General features: G+C 45.9%; 1 protein-coding gene across 2 annotated transcripts in view; it reads left to right on the forward strand.

The window, feature by feature from the left end:
• Positions 1-13,564, forward strand: part of ATR (ATR serine/threonine kinase) — a 449,883-nt gene extending 436,319 nt beyond the window's left edge. For both annotated transcript variants that reach the window (XM_063915996.1, XM_063915997.1), the window contains exons 46-47: positions 12,008-12,113; positions 12,489-13,564. In XM_063915996.1, the coding sequence (XP_063772066.1) occupies positions 12,008-12,113; positions 12,489-12,662 (280 nt within the window). In that variant the 3' untranslated portion in view covers positions 12,663-13,564. The remainder of the gene's footprint in view (positions 1-12,007; positions 12,114-12,488) is intronic.
• The last annotated feature ends 3,308 nt before the right edge of the window (positions 13,565-16,872 follow it).

The raw sequence follows: 16,872 nt of genomic DNA on the forward strand, positions 1-16,872 counted from the left end.
GGGCAAACCTCAGGTAAGCCTGATGAGGTGGCAAAATCGGGATATGGAGGTAGGCGTCTTTTATATCTAGGGAAACCATGACTCTTCCAGGCCCACAATCACTGCTTGCAAGGATTCCATCTTGAACTTGAAAACCTTTAGGTAAGGGTTCAAGGATTTTAGATTCAAAATGGGCCTTACCGAACCGTCCGGTTTCAGTACCACGAACAGGTTGCAGTAGTAACCCTTTCCCTGTTGCAGAGGCACTTGAACAATGACTTGTGATTGGACCAATTTTAGGATGGCCTGCTGCAGCGTAACACGCGTATCCTCCAAGGCTGGTAAGCTTGATTTGAAAAACCGTTTGGGAGGAGCACTGTCGAACTCCAGCTTGTAGCCCTGAGAAATGAGGTCCTTGACCCAGGTATCCTGGCAGGAACTTTCCCAGATGCGGCTGAAGTGATGCAGCCGAGATCCTTAGTGGAAGATGCACTGGTGCTCGACTGAGAACCGGCGTTTGCTGGTTTTCTTCTCTTACCTCTGGTGCCTCTAGCAGTATTAGAGGCACCTCGTTCTAAATCAGTTAGACCGAAAGGACTGGTTAGACGGCCCCGGGTAGGAACATCTAGCCGGTGGGGCCCCAGAGGGGAGAAACGTGGATTTCCCCGCAGTAACTTTAGAAATCCACGTATCCAATTCCACCCCGAAGAGCCATTTCCCTGAAAATGGGAGAGACTCAACACTGCGCTTGGATTCTGCGTCCGCTATCCACTGACAAAACCACAAAGCCTTGCGCGCCGACACTGCCATAGCAGTAGTCCTAGCATTAATATTGCCTATCTCATTGAGATAGTCACAAAGGACATGTGCAGTGTCCTGAATGTGCGTCAGGAGAATCACTGTACTGACCAGGGGCATATCCCCCAGGAGGCCCTCCTGAATCTGATTAGCCCATGTATGAATGGCATGAGTCATCCAGCAACCAGCTATGACCGGTCTTTGTGACATACCCGCTGCTGTGTAGATGGACTTCAGTGTAGTCTATATCTTCCTATCCCCAGGGTCCTTTATGGTGAAGGAGCCCGGGGCTGGCAGTACTGCCTTTTTAGATGGGTTCGAGACTGATATGTCCACAGTCGGGGGTTCTTCCCAGAATTTTCTGCCTTCAGGAGCAAATGGGAAAGTGTGCAAAAACCGTTTTGACACTTGGTATTTTTTATCTGGATTTTTCCAGGCTAACTTAAATAGGTCATCTAGCTCTGCAGAATCAGGGAAAGTGACACTGAGCTTGTGTTGTGTGAAGAAAAACGACTGCTGTGTCACAGCGTCCTCTAGAGGGAGTTTTAACACGTCCCGTATAGCTAAAATGAGGGGTTCAATACCCTGTGCAGAAGGGATCCAATTCCTCCCCCTCCTCCTGTATTTCATCATCTGAATCTGAGAGTAAATCAGGTAGTTCACGTTTTAGTGGGCCTGAGTTAGAGAGGGGGGCAGTGGAACCTCTGCCCTAGCAGCTAAATCTGCAATAGCCTGCTGCAGTTAAGTTTTTAGAGCATTACCAGTGAGCTGTGATGACATATCTGACATCATGGTTTTTATGGTACTCGACCAACAAGGCTTTACACGGTACCATGCTTTATTTTTTGTGATTTTAATATATCTATTAAAACCATTTCTGTTTTTACTTATTACACTATGTGGAGCACGTTTACATCTTTTTGAGGGAGATTTGGATTGGTTATATCAAAATCCACCACAGTATGTGATGGTCACCAGGTGGGAATCCTAAAGGAGCCACGTGAAGAATTGTGTGTCCAATGCGCAAAATTTGGTCTAGTGGAGGCCTAGAAAGGGTACGAAGTAAATCCCGTTTTGTGTCTCGTATATCTCACACCAAGATTTTCTGATATACACTATGAGAAGTGTTCTCTGTTCTATCTTGTTGTTTTTCTGAGGTTATTCTGTGGTCAAAAGGAAGAGCTTCAACCGTTACCACTACAAGACTCCATGAGAGACAATTTCTAAAGACTTAGCATTATCCCAATTTAGGAGTGCATTCTTTGTTTTATCATTGTCTATTGACACCTTCGTGGGTGGGTGTCAGGATTATTTGCCGCACGTTTTGTGAAGCGCAGGGTTTTCACACAACTTTTTTTCTATACAATAGCAAGACTGCCCTAACTGTATGTGAGCGGGAGACAGAGAGAAGGGATCAGCACACCCAGCTAAAACAGCCCCAGTAAGGCTGCAAGCTGATATATATCACGGTGAAACACCGGTGTTTTCGTTTTTTTCAGGACACAGATTGTGTACAGTAGCGGCTCTCCCCCTTTGCTACACCCCTGTACCAGTTTTCCTGCGTATCCTGAGTGTCTGGAGGAGCTGTAAGCAGAGGAAGGTGCCAAAATGCAGCTGGTCCTGCCCTGAGGAAGCTCCGCCCCCTGTAATTGCGCTGGAGTTTCAGTAATCTTTATACTGGCAAAAGTGTCCCTATGAGTAAAAAACATCACAAGTGTTAATTTTACCCACCAATGCCAGTGTAAACAGGGGGGCTATAGTGGGCCCCCCCAGGAGGGCCCTGTATGCCTCCCCTGCGTTTTGCCACACCATGAACCGGTGGACCCCCCGGTTTGTACTCACCACTGATGTCACCTTCAGGCTATTGTTAGGGGTGTGCGGCGTGCTGCGATTGTGACCGCTAAGGCGAAGTGCCCCGCTGTACAACCACTTCTAAGGACGGTGGTCCTGCAGCGGGGAAGTGGCTCTAACACCTCGCAAGGCCAGTGACCGTCACCCCCTAACTCCCACGGTGCAGGTATGCTGTTGCCCAAACAGCATACCTAAAATACCAAATATTTAAAAGAAACTGAAGAAAACTCTCTGGAGCTCCAGAATGTGCATCCTCTCCGGAGCCAGCACACCCAATTTAAAGTGCACCGGCTCCTTTGGACCCCGTCTATATCCCATCGTACTAGATTCCCCAATATCCCTTATGGATGCTAGACAAAAAGGATTGAAAGCGCTGTCCCAATATTATCAGGGTTTGATTCAAAGAAATTAATATCAAACATATATAGCACAATATTATTATAAAATCATGTAGACTCTTCTGTAGTAATACCATCAACATATTAAACGCTCCTTTTAAAATTGCATCAGATCTCAAGAAAACAATTTTCCTCTCTAGACACAACTACATGCAATAAACACAGTCTCAATTTGTAACATGCAGTTAATATGTTGTTCCATTATCCAGTTGTATCCACTTAGCACAGTTCTATAGTAGGCATGCAGTTAGTGGTAATATTGCTACTTTAATAGCAGCCACAGCATTAGTATGCAAATGTTAACACAGCCTCCAGGAATAATTTGAACAGCTTTTCACCCACATGCTTTGCATCAACTCCAGGCTTAAGTATAAGTATCCTTATATCAGACCACCACTGTTCCTGATCCCAGTCTCTGTGCCAAGATAGAGTGCACGCACCAATTATACTAGACTGGTTTCAAGCTTACCAGTTGGGTCTCTTCTGTTCAGGGTTTCCCCTGGTCGGGCTGTGTACAGCGGTTTCGGCGGGCGTCTCCGTCCCGTAGTCTCTGCTGGCGTGCACTGTTCTCCCTTACTAGGGCTGTGCTCAGCGGCTTTAGTGGACGTTTCCATCCCGCGGTCTTTGCTGACGTGCCCCAAACGTGCAGTAACCAAGGCTCCGCCTCACAGTGCTTCCACCTACATCACTCGGCTGGATAGGGGTGTTCCTTGATGCGTTTCTCAGCCAATCCACCACGGCTATTTCCTCAGAGGTCTGTTTTAGTTGGGTGACCATACTTAGTAAATGGACTTTTGCAGATGATAACGGTTTCTGTGCAGAAAACATTGTGCCTATATGATTTATGTATGCGCATAATGGAATAATATGTTTGACCAGAAACTACCGTTCATAAATCTTAGGTGTCCAGACTGGATCAGTATGTGATCCCGGCGGTCATTATACCGACGTCGGGATCTGGTCATTAGAATGCTGGCATGGGGGGCGAAAGCAACAAAGCCCCTTGCGGGCTCGCTGGTGAGCTTCGCTCACCATAGGTTCTTTTCTCCCTCTATGTGTGTTGTGGACACCCACAGAGGGGGAATCACCTACCTCGCCGGTATTCTGGCGGTGGTATGATGCCCCTGGCGAGCTCCCGGCATCGATATTGTGACAGCCGGGATCCCGTCCATCGACTGACCGCATACTGTCCAGACGGAGTACGTACAATTGCCGACAGATGGATTTGAGAATGCGAACAGCATCATGCCAGCACAGTTCTAATGTTAAAGCATTGTAATCATGTCAGCATTATAACTTTCTCTTACGTCCTAGAGGATGCTGGGGACTCCAAAAGGACCATGGGGTATAGACGGGATCGGCAGGAGATATGGGCACACTATAAGACTTTGAATGGGTGTGAACTGGCTCCTCCCTCTATGCCCCTCCTCCAGACTTCAGTTAGATTCTGTGCCCAGAAAGACTGGACACGCACTAGGGGAGCTCTCCTGAGTTTCTCTGAAAAGACTTTGTTAGGTTTATTATTTTCAGGGAGACCTGCTGGCTACAGGCTCCCTGCTTCGTGGGAGTGAGGGGAGAGAAGCAGACCTACTTCTTCTGAGTTCAAAGGCTCTGCTTCTTAGGCTACTGGATACCATTAGCTCCAGAGGGTTCGATCACTTGGTGCGCCTAGCTGCTTGTTCCCGGAGCCGCACCGTCAACCCCCTCACGGAGCCAGAAGAAAGAAGCCGGGTGAGTATAAAGAAGAACAGAAGACTTCAGTGACAGCAGAAGACTTCAGCAATGAGGTACTGCGCAGCGGTCGCGCTGCGCGCCATGCTCCCGCACACACTTATGGCGGCACTTGTAGGGCGCAGGGGGTGCGCCCTGGGCAGTATGATTACTGAAGTTTGACAATAAATCTGGCCACAGTATATATGTCAGAAGTGCCTAGGCACTAGATATAGCCCCCGCCAGTATAAATATTTTAAATTTGAGCGGGACTACAGCGTGCTGGTGAGGGGGCGTGGCTTAGCCCTCACAGCTTACCAGCGCCATTTTCTCTTCACAGGATGCAGAGACGCTGGCCCGGACCTCCACTCTCCTGCACAAGTAACAGGGAGCAGTAATTTGGTGCGATTACCCATTGTTAATACAGCGCGAACAGGTCTGAGGCAGTGTGTATTTGCTCTCAGTACCGGGATAGGCGCTGGGGTGTGAGCTGGTAAACTCTATCTGTGTGTCTCTAACAGGTTTCTCTGGGTCTGTCCCCTATTGCCAGTGTGTTGATGCGTGTCGGTACATGTGTGTCGACATGTCTGAGGCTGAGTGCTACTCCCCGGAGGAGGTTGCTGTGGGGGCGGATAAGGCGCCGACTGCTGATTTGGGTGGATACGTTGAATACATTGAATGCAAATGTGGCGTTATTGACTAACAGGCTGGATAAATCTGATTCTCAGACACAAACGTGGAGAAAATCCATGGAGGACGCCTTGTCTCAGGCTCAGACCCCCTCAGGGTCACAAAAGCGTTCATTTACCCAGATGGCTGATACTGATACCGACGCGGACTCTGATTCCAGTGTAGGCTATAGTGATGCCAGTTTAAATCCGAAACAGGTATGGTCCTTTAAAGAAGAGAAAGGACAAAAAGCAATTATATGCCTTTTCCAGGGCACGCTTGAAAAATTGAAATGATGAATTTATTAAAACATAACTTTTATTAATATATACTTAAAAAAGAAGAAGCGAGAGCAAGCGTCCACATTCAAGGAACATCAATGTTCACAAGTACTGGTGTACTGTAATGTAGGCGAAATGAGCGAAAATAAGTGATCCCTCATTCAATGAAATGATATACTATACTTATATCCTCTATAATAGAAGGGTCACAAAAGCGTTAATTTACCCAGATGGCGGATACTGATACCGACACGGACTCTGATTCCAGTGTCGACTATAGTGAGGCCAGTTTAAATCCGAAACTGGTTAAGAGTATTCAGTACATGATTGTGGCAATTAAAGACGTTTTACATATTTCAGAGGTACCTACTGTTCCTGATACAAGGGTTTGTTTGTAAGGGAAAAAAGCCTGAGGTGACGTTTCCCCCCTCTCATGAGCTGAACACTCTTTGTGAAAAAGCTTGGGAATCTCCTGACAAAAGGTGGCAGATTCCCAAGAGAATTCTAATGGCATATCCTTTCCCCTCTGACGACAGGGAAAAGTGGGAGTCATCTCCCAATGTGGACAAGGCTCTATCACGACTGTCCAAAAAGGTGGCGCTTCCGTCTCCTGACACTGCTGCCCTAAAGGACCCTGCGGATCGTAAGCAGGAAACGACCTTAAAATCCATTTATGTCACTACGGGTGCGTTGCTCAGACCTGCCGTGGCGTCGGCATGGGTGAGTAGTGCTATTGGTAAGTGGGCAGATAATTTGGCATCTGACATGGATACCCTGGATAGGGATAGCATTCTTTTGACTCCCGGTTATATAAGGGACGCTGCAGCTTACCTAAAGGATGCTGCGAGGAATATTGGCCTCTTGGGATCAAGGGCCAATGCCATGGCAGTCTCGGCCAGGAGAGCGCTGTGGATTCATCAATGGAATGCTGATGCCGACTCTAAGAAAGCTATGGAAGCTCTCCCATATAAAGGTAGTGTCTTGTTTGGTGACGGCCTCGCTGATCTGGTGTCGACAGCTACAGCGGGTAGTCATATTTTCTTCCTTATGTTCCTGCACAACAGAAAAAGACAACGCATTATCAGATGCAGTCCTTTCGGCCCAATAAATACAAAAAAGGAAGAGGGTCGTCCTTCCTTGCCTCTAAAGGTAGAGGAAGGGAAAAAGGTCGCCTACTGTGCCAGGCTCCCAGGAGCAGAAGTCCTCCCCGGCTTCTACCAAGTCCACCGCATGGCGCTGGGGCTCCTCTACGGGAGTCCGTACCGGTGGGGGCGCGTCACCGACTCTTCAGTCAGGTCTGGTTTCACTCGGGCCTGGATCCTTGGGTGTTAGGCATAGTGTCCCAAGGGTATAAACTGGAGTTTCAAGACGTGCCCCCCCCCCACCGATTTTTCAAATCAGCCTTGCCAGTTTCTATCCCAGAAAGGGAAGTAGTGCGTGCTGCGATACAAAAGCTGTGTCAACAGCGTGTCATTGTCACGGTACCCCCGTCTCAACGGGAAGAAGGGTTTTATTCGAGCCTATTTGTCGTACCAAAGCCGGATGGCTCGGTCAGACCGATCCTGAACCTAAAATCCCTCAATCTATATTTGAAAAGTTTCAAGTTCACCATGGAAAATCTTCGAGCAGTGATCTCCAGTCTGGAAGGGGGGGATTTTATGGCGTCAGTCGACATAAAAGATGCGTACTTACATGTCCCAATATATCCTCCACATCAAGCTTTCCTGGGGTTTGCGGTTCAGGATTGTCATTACCAATTTCAGACGTTGCCGTTTGGTCTTTCCACGGCCCGAGGGTCTTCACCAAAGTAATGGCGGAAATTATGGTACTCCTACGCAAGCAGGGTGTCACAATAATCCCGTACTTGGACGATCTCCTGATAAAGGCAAGATCAAAGGAGCAGTTGCTAAAAAACGTGGCACTCTCCCTGACAGTTCTGCAACAACATGGTTGGATTCTAAATTTGCCAAAGTCACAGTTGATTCCGACAACTCTGCTGTCTTTCTTGGGCATGATCCTGGACACGGAACTGCAGAGAGTGTTTCTCCCAGCGGAAAAAGCTCTAGAAATCCAGACCATGGTCAAGGAGATTCTGAAACCGGCAAGAGTGTCGATTCATCAATGCTTTCGGGTGCTGGGAAAGATGGTTGCAGCTTACAAAGCCATTCCATTTGGCAGGTTTCATGCCCGGGTATTTCAGTGGGACCTGTTGGACAAGTGGTCCGGGTCTCACCTGCACATGCACCGGAAAATAAGCCTATCTTCCAGGACCAGAATATCTCCCCTGTGGTGGCTCCAAAGTTCTCACCTCCTAGAGGGACGCAGGTTTGGAATCCAGGATTGGGTCCTGGTGACTACAGATGCCAGTCTCCGAGGCTGGGGAGCAGTCGCACAGGGAAAATGGTCAAGCCAGGAAGCTTGTCTGCACATAAATGTTCTGGAATTAAGAGCCATCTACAACGGCCTTCTGCAAGCGGAACAATTTCTTCGAGGTCTACCTGTCCTGATTCAGTCGGACAACGTAACAGCGGTGGCGTACATAAACCGCCAGGGCGGAACAAAGAGCAGAGCGGCAATGGCGGAGGCCACAAAAGTTCTCCGCTGGGCGGAAAAACATGTAAGCGCTCTGTCAGCAGTCTTCCTTCCGGGCGTGGACAACTGGGAAGCAGACTTCCTCAGCAGACACGATCTCCATCCAGGAGAGTGGGGTCTTCATCAAGAGGTTTTTGCAGAAGTGACAAGTCGTTGGGGAATTCCTCAAATGAACATGATGGCGTCTCGCCTCAACAAGAAGCTTCAGAGATATTGTTCCAGGTCGAGGAACCCTCAAGCCAGTGCAGTGAATGCCCTGGTAACTCCGTGGGTGTTTCAGTCGGTATATGTGTTCCCTCCACTTCCACTCATTCCAAAAGTGATAAGGATCATAAAAAGAACAAGGGTTCAGGCGGTACTCATTGTTCCAGATTGGCCACGGAGGGCCTGGTATCCGGATCTTCAGGAATTGCTCATAGAAGACCCCTGGCCTCTTCCTCTCAGAGAAGATCTGTTACTGCAGGGGCCGTACGTTTTCCAGGACTTACCATGGTTGCGTTTGACGGCGTGGAGGTTGAACGCCAAATCCTAGCTCGAAAGGGTATTCCCGGGGAAGTCATCCCCACTCTGCTTAAGGCTAGAAAGGAGGTCACAGCGAAGCATTATCACCGTATTTGGAGAAAGTATGTGTCGTGGTGTGAAGCCAAGAAGGCTCCTACGGAGGAGTTTCAGCTGGGTCGTTTCCTCCATTTTTTGCAAGCAGGTGTGGATGCAGGCCTGAAATTAGGTTCCATTAAAGTGCAGATTTCATCTTTATCTATTTTCTTTCAAAAAGAATTGGCCGCCCTTCCAGAGGTTCAGACTTTTGTGAAGGGAGTACTGCACATCCATCCTCCGTTTGTGCCACCCGTGGCACCATGGGATCTTGACGTGGTGTTGCAATTTCTTATGTCTCACTGGTTTGAACCTTTGCGAAAGGTTGAGTTGAAATTTCTCACTTGGAAAGTGGTCATGCTTTTGGCCTTGGCGTCCGCAAGACGGGTGTCGGAATTGGCGGCTTTGTCTCACAAGAGCCCCTATTTGATTTTCCATGTGGATAGAGTGGAATTGAGAACTCGTCAACAATTTCTGCCGAAGGTGGTTTCTTCGTTTCACATAAACCAACCTATAGTGGTGCCTGTGGCTACGGATGCCTTGGCTGTTTCAAAATCTCTCGATGTAGTCAGAGCTTTGAAAATTTATGTCGCCAGAACGGCTCAAATTAGGAAATCAGATGCTCTGTTTGTCCTATATGCTCCCAACAAAATTGGGGCTCCTGCTTCCAAGCAGACTATTGTCCGCTGGATCTGTAATACGATTCGGCATGCTCATTCTACGGCTGGATTACCATTGCCGAAGTCAGTGAAAGCCCATTCTATCAGGAAGGTGGGCTCATCTTGGGCGGCTGCCCGAGGAGTCTCGGCGCTTCAACTTTGCCGAGCAGCTACGTGGTCGGGTTCAAACACTTTTGCTAAGTTCTACAAGTTTGATACCCTGGCTGATGAGGACCTCATTTTTGCTCAGTCGGTGCTGCAGAGTCGTCCACACTCTCCTGCCCCGGTCTGGAGCTTTAGTATCGACCCCATGGTCCTTTTGGAGTCCCCAGCATCCTCTAGGACGTAAGAGAAAATAGGATGTTAATACCTACCGGTAAATCCTTTTCTCCTAGTCCGTAGAGGATGCTGGGCGCCCGTCCCTGTGCGGACTGTTTTTGCAGTAGTATTGATAGTTATTGCTTCTGTTACACGGAGGTTGTGTATCGGTTATGTTCAGCTTGTTGCTGTTTTTAGTTCATGCTGTTAACTGGTATTGCTTAAAAGCCATGTTGTACGGTGTGAGCTGGTGTGTATCTCACCCTTGGTTAACAAAAATCCTTTTCCTCGAAATGTCTGTCTCCCTGGGCACAGTTCCTATAACTGAGGTCTGGAGGAGGGGCATAGAGGGAGGAGCCAGTTCACACCCATTCAAAGTCTTATAGTGTGCCCATGTCTCCTGCGGATCCCTTCTATACCCCATGGTCCTTTTGGAGTCCCTAGCATCCTCTACGGACTAGGAGAAAATGATTTACCAGTAGGTATTAAAATCCTATTTTAAACATGATGCTTTAATTATGTTTAAAGTTATAGTGCCAACATGGTTAAGTTACTATAACATTAGAACTGGTTTGGCACTATGCGGATGGCAATCTCCCACTCACATATAGTTTTTAGCATATTGTCTGTCAACAGACTACTTCCCATATAGAGACTTTAGGAAGCACTGACGCATTTTAGTACATACGTCCCTGTACATCCTTTTTGCCGTGGTGTGTACGAACTGTCGACAGTCATAATGTTGCCATTCCTCATGAGATTATGGACATGGTCTTAATGTAGACGTTTACCATGTAGCCAGTGATAAAATGTCAACGTTGTCCCTGGTGACCCAGTGGTGACTTACCTTCTCCTGGCGGCTGCATCGGCATCTTCCGGGTCCCAGCAGTCATGTGACCATCACTACCAGAACATTTCACTTGTCGACATTTACCTGTTGACATTTTGGTGTCGACATTTGTTATCTTCAACTTTTTGACTACAGTACATCCCATTTTTGCCAAATGTTCCATCTTTAAGTACATGTCTACACACCTTAGGGAGGGTATCTACAGCACACAGCTGCTCTAAACAAGATATGACATTATAGATCTATAAACATTGTGAGTAGTAATGTGTTCTGGATACCCTTGATCAGGAACTGTAGACATGTGCATACACCTGTTGCTATGTTTAGTTGTTTATATTTCTCATTAACAAGTTAAAAAGCTGGGATACATTAATTACAGAGAATAGTCTCCCTTCATGTATGTGTTTTCATCTAGAGCATGTTTGTATGAATTACCAGCACACGTTATGTAGTGTGTTTTTTTGTTTAATATTATATGTTACACTAGAAAGAGTAGAGTCCCTCGAGGTGAAGATTCTGACCTCTGGTTATGTTTGGCACATTCTGTTTCCCAGTCATTTCTACTATTACCTGTAGGAGGATTTAGGTGTAACAGTTTTCCAGTTATTAGTGATTGTCCTAACACTGCAGGTGGATAATGGCATTGTGTTTCTTTCTGTAATTTGTGAGAGTGCAGGTTAACAAAGTGACCATGATCTGATCAGTAGACTGCTCTCAGCATTGTGTAATTACAATACACTGGACGCAGAACCTCTTCATTTCCTGCATCTGTATCAACAGAAAGAGTAGGAATAGAATAATCATCCAGTGGTTTGAACGTCTTAACTGCAGAGGATAAGAAGAAAGTATGCTCCATTTCTGTAAACTGATTGCAGGACACACTGTGTGCGTGCTGGACAGGATGAGGCAGTAGTGCAGCAGGAAGAGACCGGACAGGGAGTTCATGCCTGTATGACAGTGAGAGAGAGTTTTCATGTAATCTACCTGTTCATAGTATTTTGTGTTCTAGATTGCTATTCAACAGACCAGTCACTACGTCTTTACAATAGTTATAGTTCATGAAGACTACCAGTCGATAGGTGTATATCATATAATTGTTGGGTACTGCATATTCTCAATGTATTTATGTATTTTTTTTCACAGTGTTGGATCATAGCAATGTCATAGAGATTGTTTCATGTCTCCCTCTTTTTTTTTTTTTTTTAAGTGCTGCTTTTTATATTACTGTAAGTTTCAGTCTTCTTTAATGTCTGATATCTTCACTTATATTATCTATAAGATAACGTCCCCAGTCTGCATTGCTTTTAGTGTACTGAAGCCATTTCTGCATGATCCTCTGGTTGAATGGAGTAAACCGGCCCGTGGTGGGAGCAAAACTCAAGCCAGTGAGACTGGAGAAGTTGTCAATGAAAAGGTCAGTATTGTGTAACTTACCTTTATTAATAATATTATTGTTTATTTATTAGGCACTAGATTGTACACAATGCAGTGCATAGGGCAGGTACTAACACACATAACACTATATGTACATAGCAAATAACAAAACATAACAATAAAATCACAGGCAGAAAGGGATAGGGGCAAGGGGGAGCGGGCAGTGGTGATTCTGTAATCCTGTAACCTGTACCTGAGTCATTTTATTAGATTGTTAGGATGGGGTAGAACGTCGACCATGCGAGATGCACAGAAAGGAAATTATACATTTGTATTTATTTGCTATTCTGTTATTTTATAATGAATAGAAATTGTAAATATTTTTTTTATCTCATTAATTTTTCCTGGTATTCAGGCAAAAACCCACGTGCTTGAAATTGAACAGCGTCTGCAGGGTGTGATTAAGACTAGGAATCGCGTAAAAGGTCTGCCGCTGTCTATTGAAGGACATGTCCACTACCTAATTCAGGAGGCCACAGATGAAAACCTTCTGAGCCAGATGTACCTTGGCTGGGCACCTTACATGTGACCACTCTTCATCAAGACTCACTGAGCCCAGACTGACTTCACGTTAGGATTTACATTCCACTATGCCAAGCAGCAATGTACAAAATGCAATACTGTACATTAATCATTAGGCACATAGAATTAAAACCTAGCCAGTTTGTAATTATGTCAATGTAGACCTTTGTAATATGAGCGTGTACTTTGGAGTTTGTTTCCTGAATGTATCCCCATGTTTTGTTTATATATATATATATATATATATATATATATAGTTTTCTGAATGATAGATGATCTATCAGAGACCGTTACATTTGGACCTTCTTTAAGGAGAAGACTTTTTGAATATTTCCAGTTGCAGTGTATGTGAAATGTACCCCGCTATTTACTGTAAGCTGCTGTTCTAAGCAGGGAGGTGAGCCACAGATCTGCGTTCTGTTTCCGTACAATGTATTTCAGTGTCATTTGGGAAAGAAACAAGATGTACTGTGTTTGGGTTTGTTTGTTTTTGGCATATTTCTGTTATGGTTCCATAATCTGAAATTAGTTACCACGTATACAGTAATTCTCTATTTTTTGTTTAAGTCAGAAAAGTTGATGACATATGTCAGAATGTTAATACCTTTCAATATTGTATGTATTATTTTCAGTATTTAAAATGTAAAAGAAATGGATGTCTATACTTATTAACTGTAACGATCAGTTTTGTGTGATCATCTTAACACCTTTGTGACTACTGTAGTAGTATGTTACATGTTTGTCACCAAATCGCATTTCAGTTTCTCTAGGTGTCTCTTACTGACAAGTAATGTTTAACTGCTATGTGCACCCTAATTACTGCTAGTTGACTTGTGTTTTATTCGTGTTTTTTAATTTTATTTCTTTTGGCAGCATAGTGAAACAAATAAATATTTGTAAGCCCTAAAATTGTATGTTTTGCCAAGTATAGGGATACCGAATACAGTATGTTACCTTTGCTGGACATACAGGGCTAATTCAGAGCTGAGAAGGATCTTGCAATAATTAGAACAGTGCATGCACTGCGCACACATCTACAGGTATATTTGAGACATACACATGTCGCAATGGCACTTACAGCTGAATTGGCATAACTGGATGGTAACTGGGCATTCACATGTAGGCTAACTAGTGAGCACGTGTTCTCTGAATTGCAGGCTGTGCTGAGGGATTTCAGACAGCTAATGGTCTTGCGCCATTTTATAGGGCTGATGTAAATTTGCATTAATAATGATAACGGCTATCTAAACAAGCGTATGGATAGGGGTGGTGCAGTGGCATAGATTTGTGCAACTGTGCATATCAACCGTTCCATGGACATAATGAGTGTAGTTGTGGCCGACTTGGGCATAGTGGGCCATATTCAAACATATTGTACCCGCTATCTCCCGTCTAAAGTGACCATCATATGATTTTCTATGATCGTTGGGAGGAGCCAACACTTCCCCACTGAGCTATATCTCGCTCACTTCAAGCAGTGTATAGAGCAATAAAGAAACCATATGGTTATTGGCCATCTCAATGGCACTGGAGGCCTTCACTGACAACCAGTTCCTTTGTATAGAGCAGGCATTCCCAACCACGGTCCTCAAGGCACACTAACAGTGCATGTTTTAGTGATATCCAGGCTTCAGCACAGGTGACTTAATTAGTAGCTCAATTATTTTGATTTAACCATCTGTGCTGCTGCCTGGATATCACTTAAAACCTGCACTGTTGGTGTGCCTTGAGGACCGTGGTTGGGAATGCCTGGTATAGAGTCTGCTGCCATGATAAGTGGTTTCCCTTGTGATTGCCACTAGATGGCGCCCAACTGAGCAATTCAATTCTTGCTCAGTTTGTGCGCAAGTGCCACAGATGGTCACCTTTCTAATTAAAAGTCTGCGGTGTAGAAACAAGCAAGCTTTGGAAGTGACTTTGACTGAAAAAACCTTCCTAGGGGACCAATTCAACTGTTTTCTGTGCCCCCCTCGTGGGCGTTTATCGCAGCTATTCAATTGTTGTTCTGATCAAACACCCAATACAAGTGAAGGCGCTTGAATGGGCGTCCAAGGTCCAGGTTTGGGTGCGCAAACTATGGACTAACATATTTTTTCTTTTTCATCCACTAGGGGTCACTGGAGTACTCTTGGGATATGGACGGCTTAGCAGAAACAAAGGCACTGAATATTTAAATTTAGAACTCTCCACCCCTCCATATCCCCGAGTACCTCAGTGTAGTATCTCAGTGTTTTTTCTGTGCTCACAGCACTAACAAGGCTTGTGTGGAGTTCCCACACTTGGTGGAAGATTTTATAAATTTTTACATTTTACTTTTTTTCACTTAGCACATCCCTTCCCAGTTTCTGGAAAAACATGGGTCCGGGATAGTGCCGCTGCACGGACAGCGCATGGCGTGTCGGTCCTCCCAAAGAGCACCCTCACAGCCACAGGCAGCCCACTGTCTCCTGCAACAGCTGGACGGGGCTTACAGATAGAAGCCCCGTCGCAGCCATGACCTGAAGGGCTGGACGGAGCTTACAAATAGAAGCCCCGTCGCAGCCATGACCGGAAGAGCTCAGAGCTTAGAAGCCCGTCGCAGGCCTCCCTACAACAAGGTATGCTGGGGAAACGGGGCGGTCAGCGCAGGCTGCCGCCCCGCTGTGTGGGGTCACTGTTGTAATGCCGCCGCTCATACAGCCGCCCGCCCCAGCCGCTCCGTCCGGCCGCCCCAGCCGCTCCGTCCGGCCGCCCCAGCACCGTCCGCCCGGCCAGACGCTCCGTCAGTGCTGTCTTGGTGCCAGCGCTGAGAGGGGGAGAACCGCCGCAGCTCGGCTAGCGACGCCGGAAGTCGCTACGCGCCGCTCCGGCCAGCCGACCTCCGCTGCTCGGCAAGAAGTGTCCCTCGCCTCCCTGCAACTTCCCGGCGCTCCCCGCGGAGACACAGCGCTACAGGGAGTACAGGGGGAAGGGGGGGGGGGAATCTGGCTGATTACAGCGGCAAGGGAATGTAAAGGGCTGCCATACCTATATAAACAGCAGGCAGAGTTAATGTATAATAGGCTATTGAACCTATATTAATACTGGATCCATGTATTGTAGACTGCCTGTGATTTTCACTGTGTAATAGACTATTGAGCCTATATTAACACTACAGCATGTATTGTGGTCTGCCTGTGATTATCACTGTATAATAGGCTATTGAGCCTATATTAACACTACAGCATGTATTGTAACCTGCTTGTGATTTTCACTGTATAATAGGCTATTCAGCCTATATTAACACTGTAGCAATTGTAACTGTGATTATCAGTGTAAGCATGGCATGGGGGCCATTTTAACCATGCTTCCTGTTTCTTCCAGTTTGTAATTCCAGAACATTCCTGCCCTACATCACTACTCCACCGGAGGCGCAGGGGTGTTAGTGGGAATTTTGGTTCAGGTTTCACATAGGCTGGCCATGTGAACTGCATTTCGGCCATAAATAGATAGATATATATTACACACCTTAAGTAATAATTTTACTGAGTCGTGCAAGTGTCTGTCCTTTGCCTATTGTGTTGTCTGTCGGCATAAGGAGTAAGGCTCCAGCACAGACTAAAAATACTTTTAAACAAAAGTCTGGACATAAATCTACCACATGTTCAGTATGTTTTGTAGGTTTCCACTCCGGAAGCCGGTTCATTCCCAGATCCTATGTTAAGCATTGGCAATTCAAATTGACTCCGCTCGACAGGAGCGGTAAGATCAGAGTCTCGGAAGTTACTCCGCCAGCTTTAACGGAGGAGTCTCAGTCCAATTTCACTTTGGATACCAGGGTGTTAATTTAACTGGTCTTATAATTTAAACATTTCTTCTATGTTGCAGCCTGACAATTCTATGTCAAACCTCACAGCGCTAAATACGAGTGAGGAGGGCACATTAGACAGTCAGATAGTGCGGGTTTTGACAACCATACATTGCTAATGACCAGTGAGTCAGTCTCTGAAATTTACAGAGAATAAGGAGGCTCTAACATCTAAATTTACAGAGAATAAGGAGCCTCTAACATCTAATCCGTTGTATTTACTAAACGACAGATCTTCAATGGTTTTCTTTTTTAAGATATCTTACTAAGATTTAAGGCTATTTACCCGTTTCCACACAGTGACATCTAAATTGGAGAATCCGCCATTGGTGAATTCGTCTGTGTCAAACCTTATAAAGACCCAAGATACATTTGGGTCACTAGGGCGCTC

This window comes from Pseudophryne corroboree, chromosome 4 (genome assembly GCF_028390025.1).
Source record: "Pseudophryne corroboree isolate aPseCor3 chromosome 4, aPseCor3.hap2, whole genome shotgun sequence".
Classification (NCBI taxonomy): Eukaryota; Metazoa; Chordata; class Amphibia; order Anura; family Myobatrachidae; genus Pseudophryne; species Pseudophryne corroboree.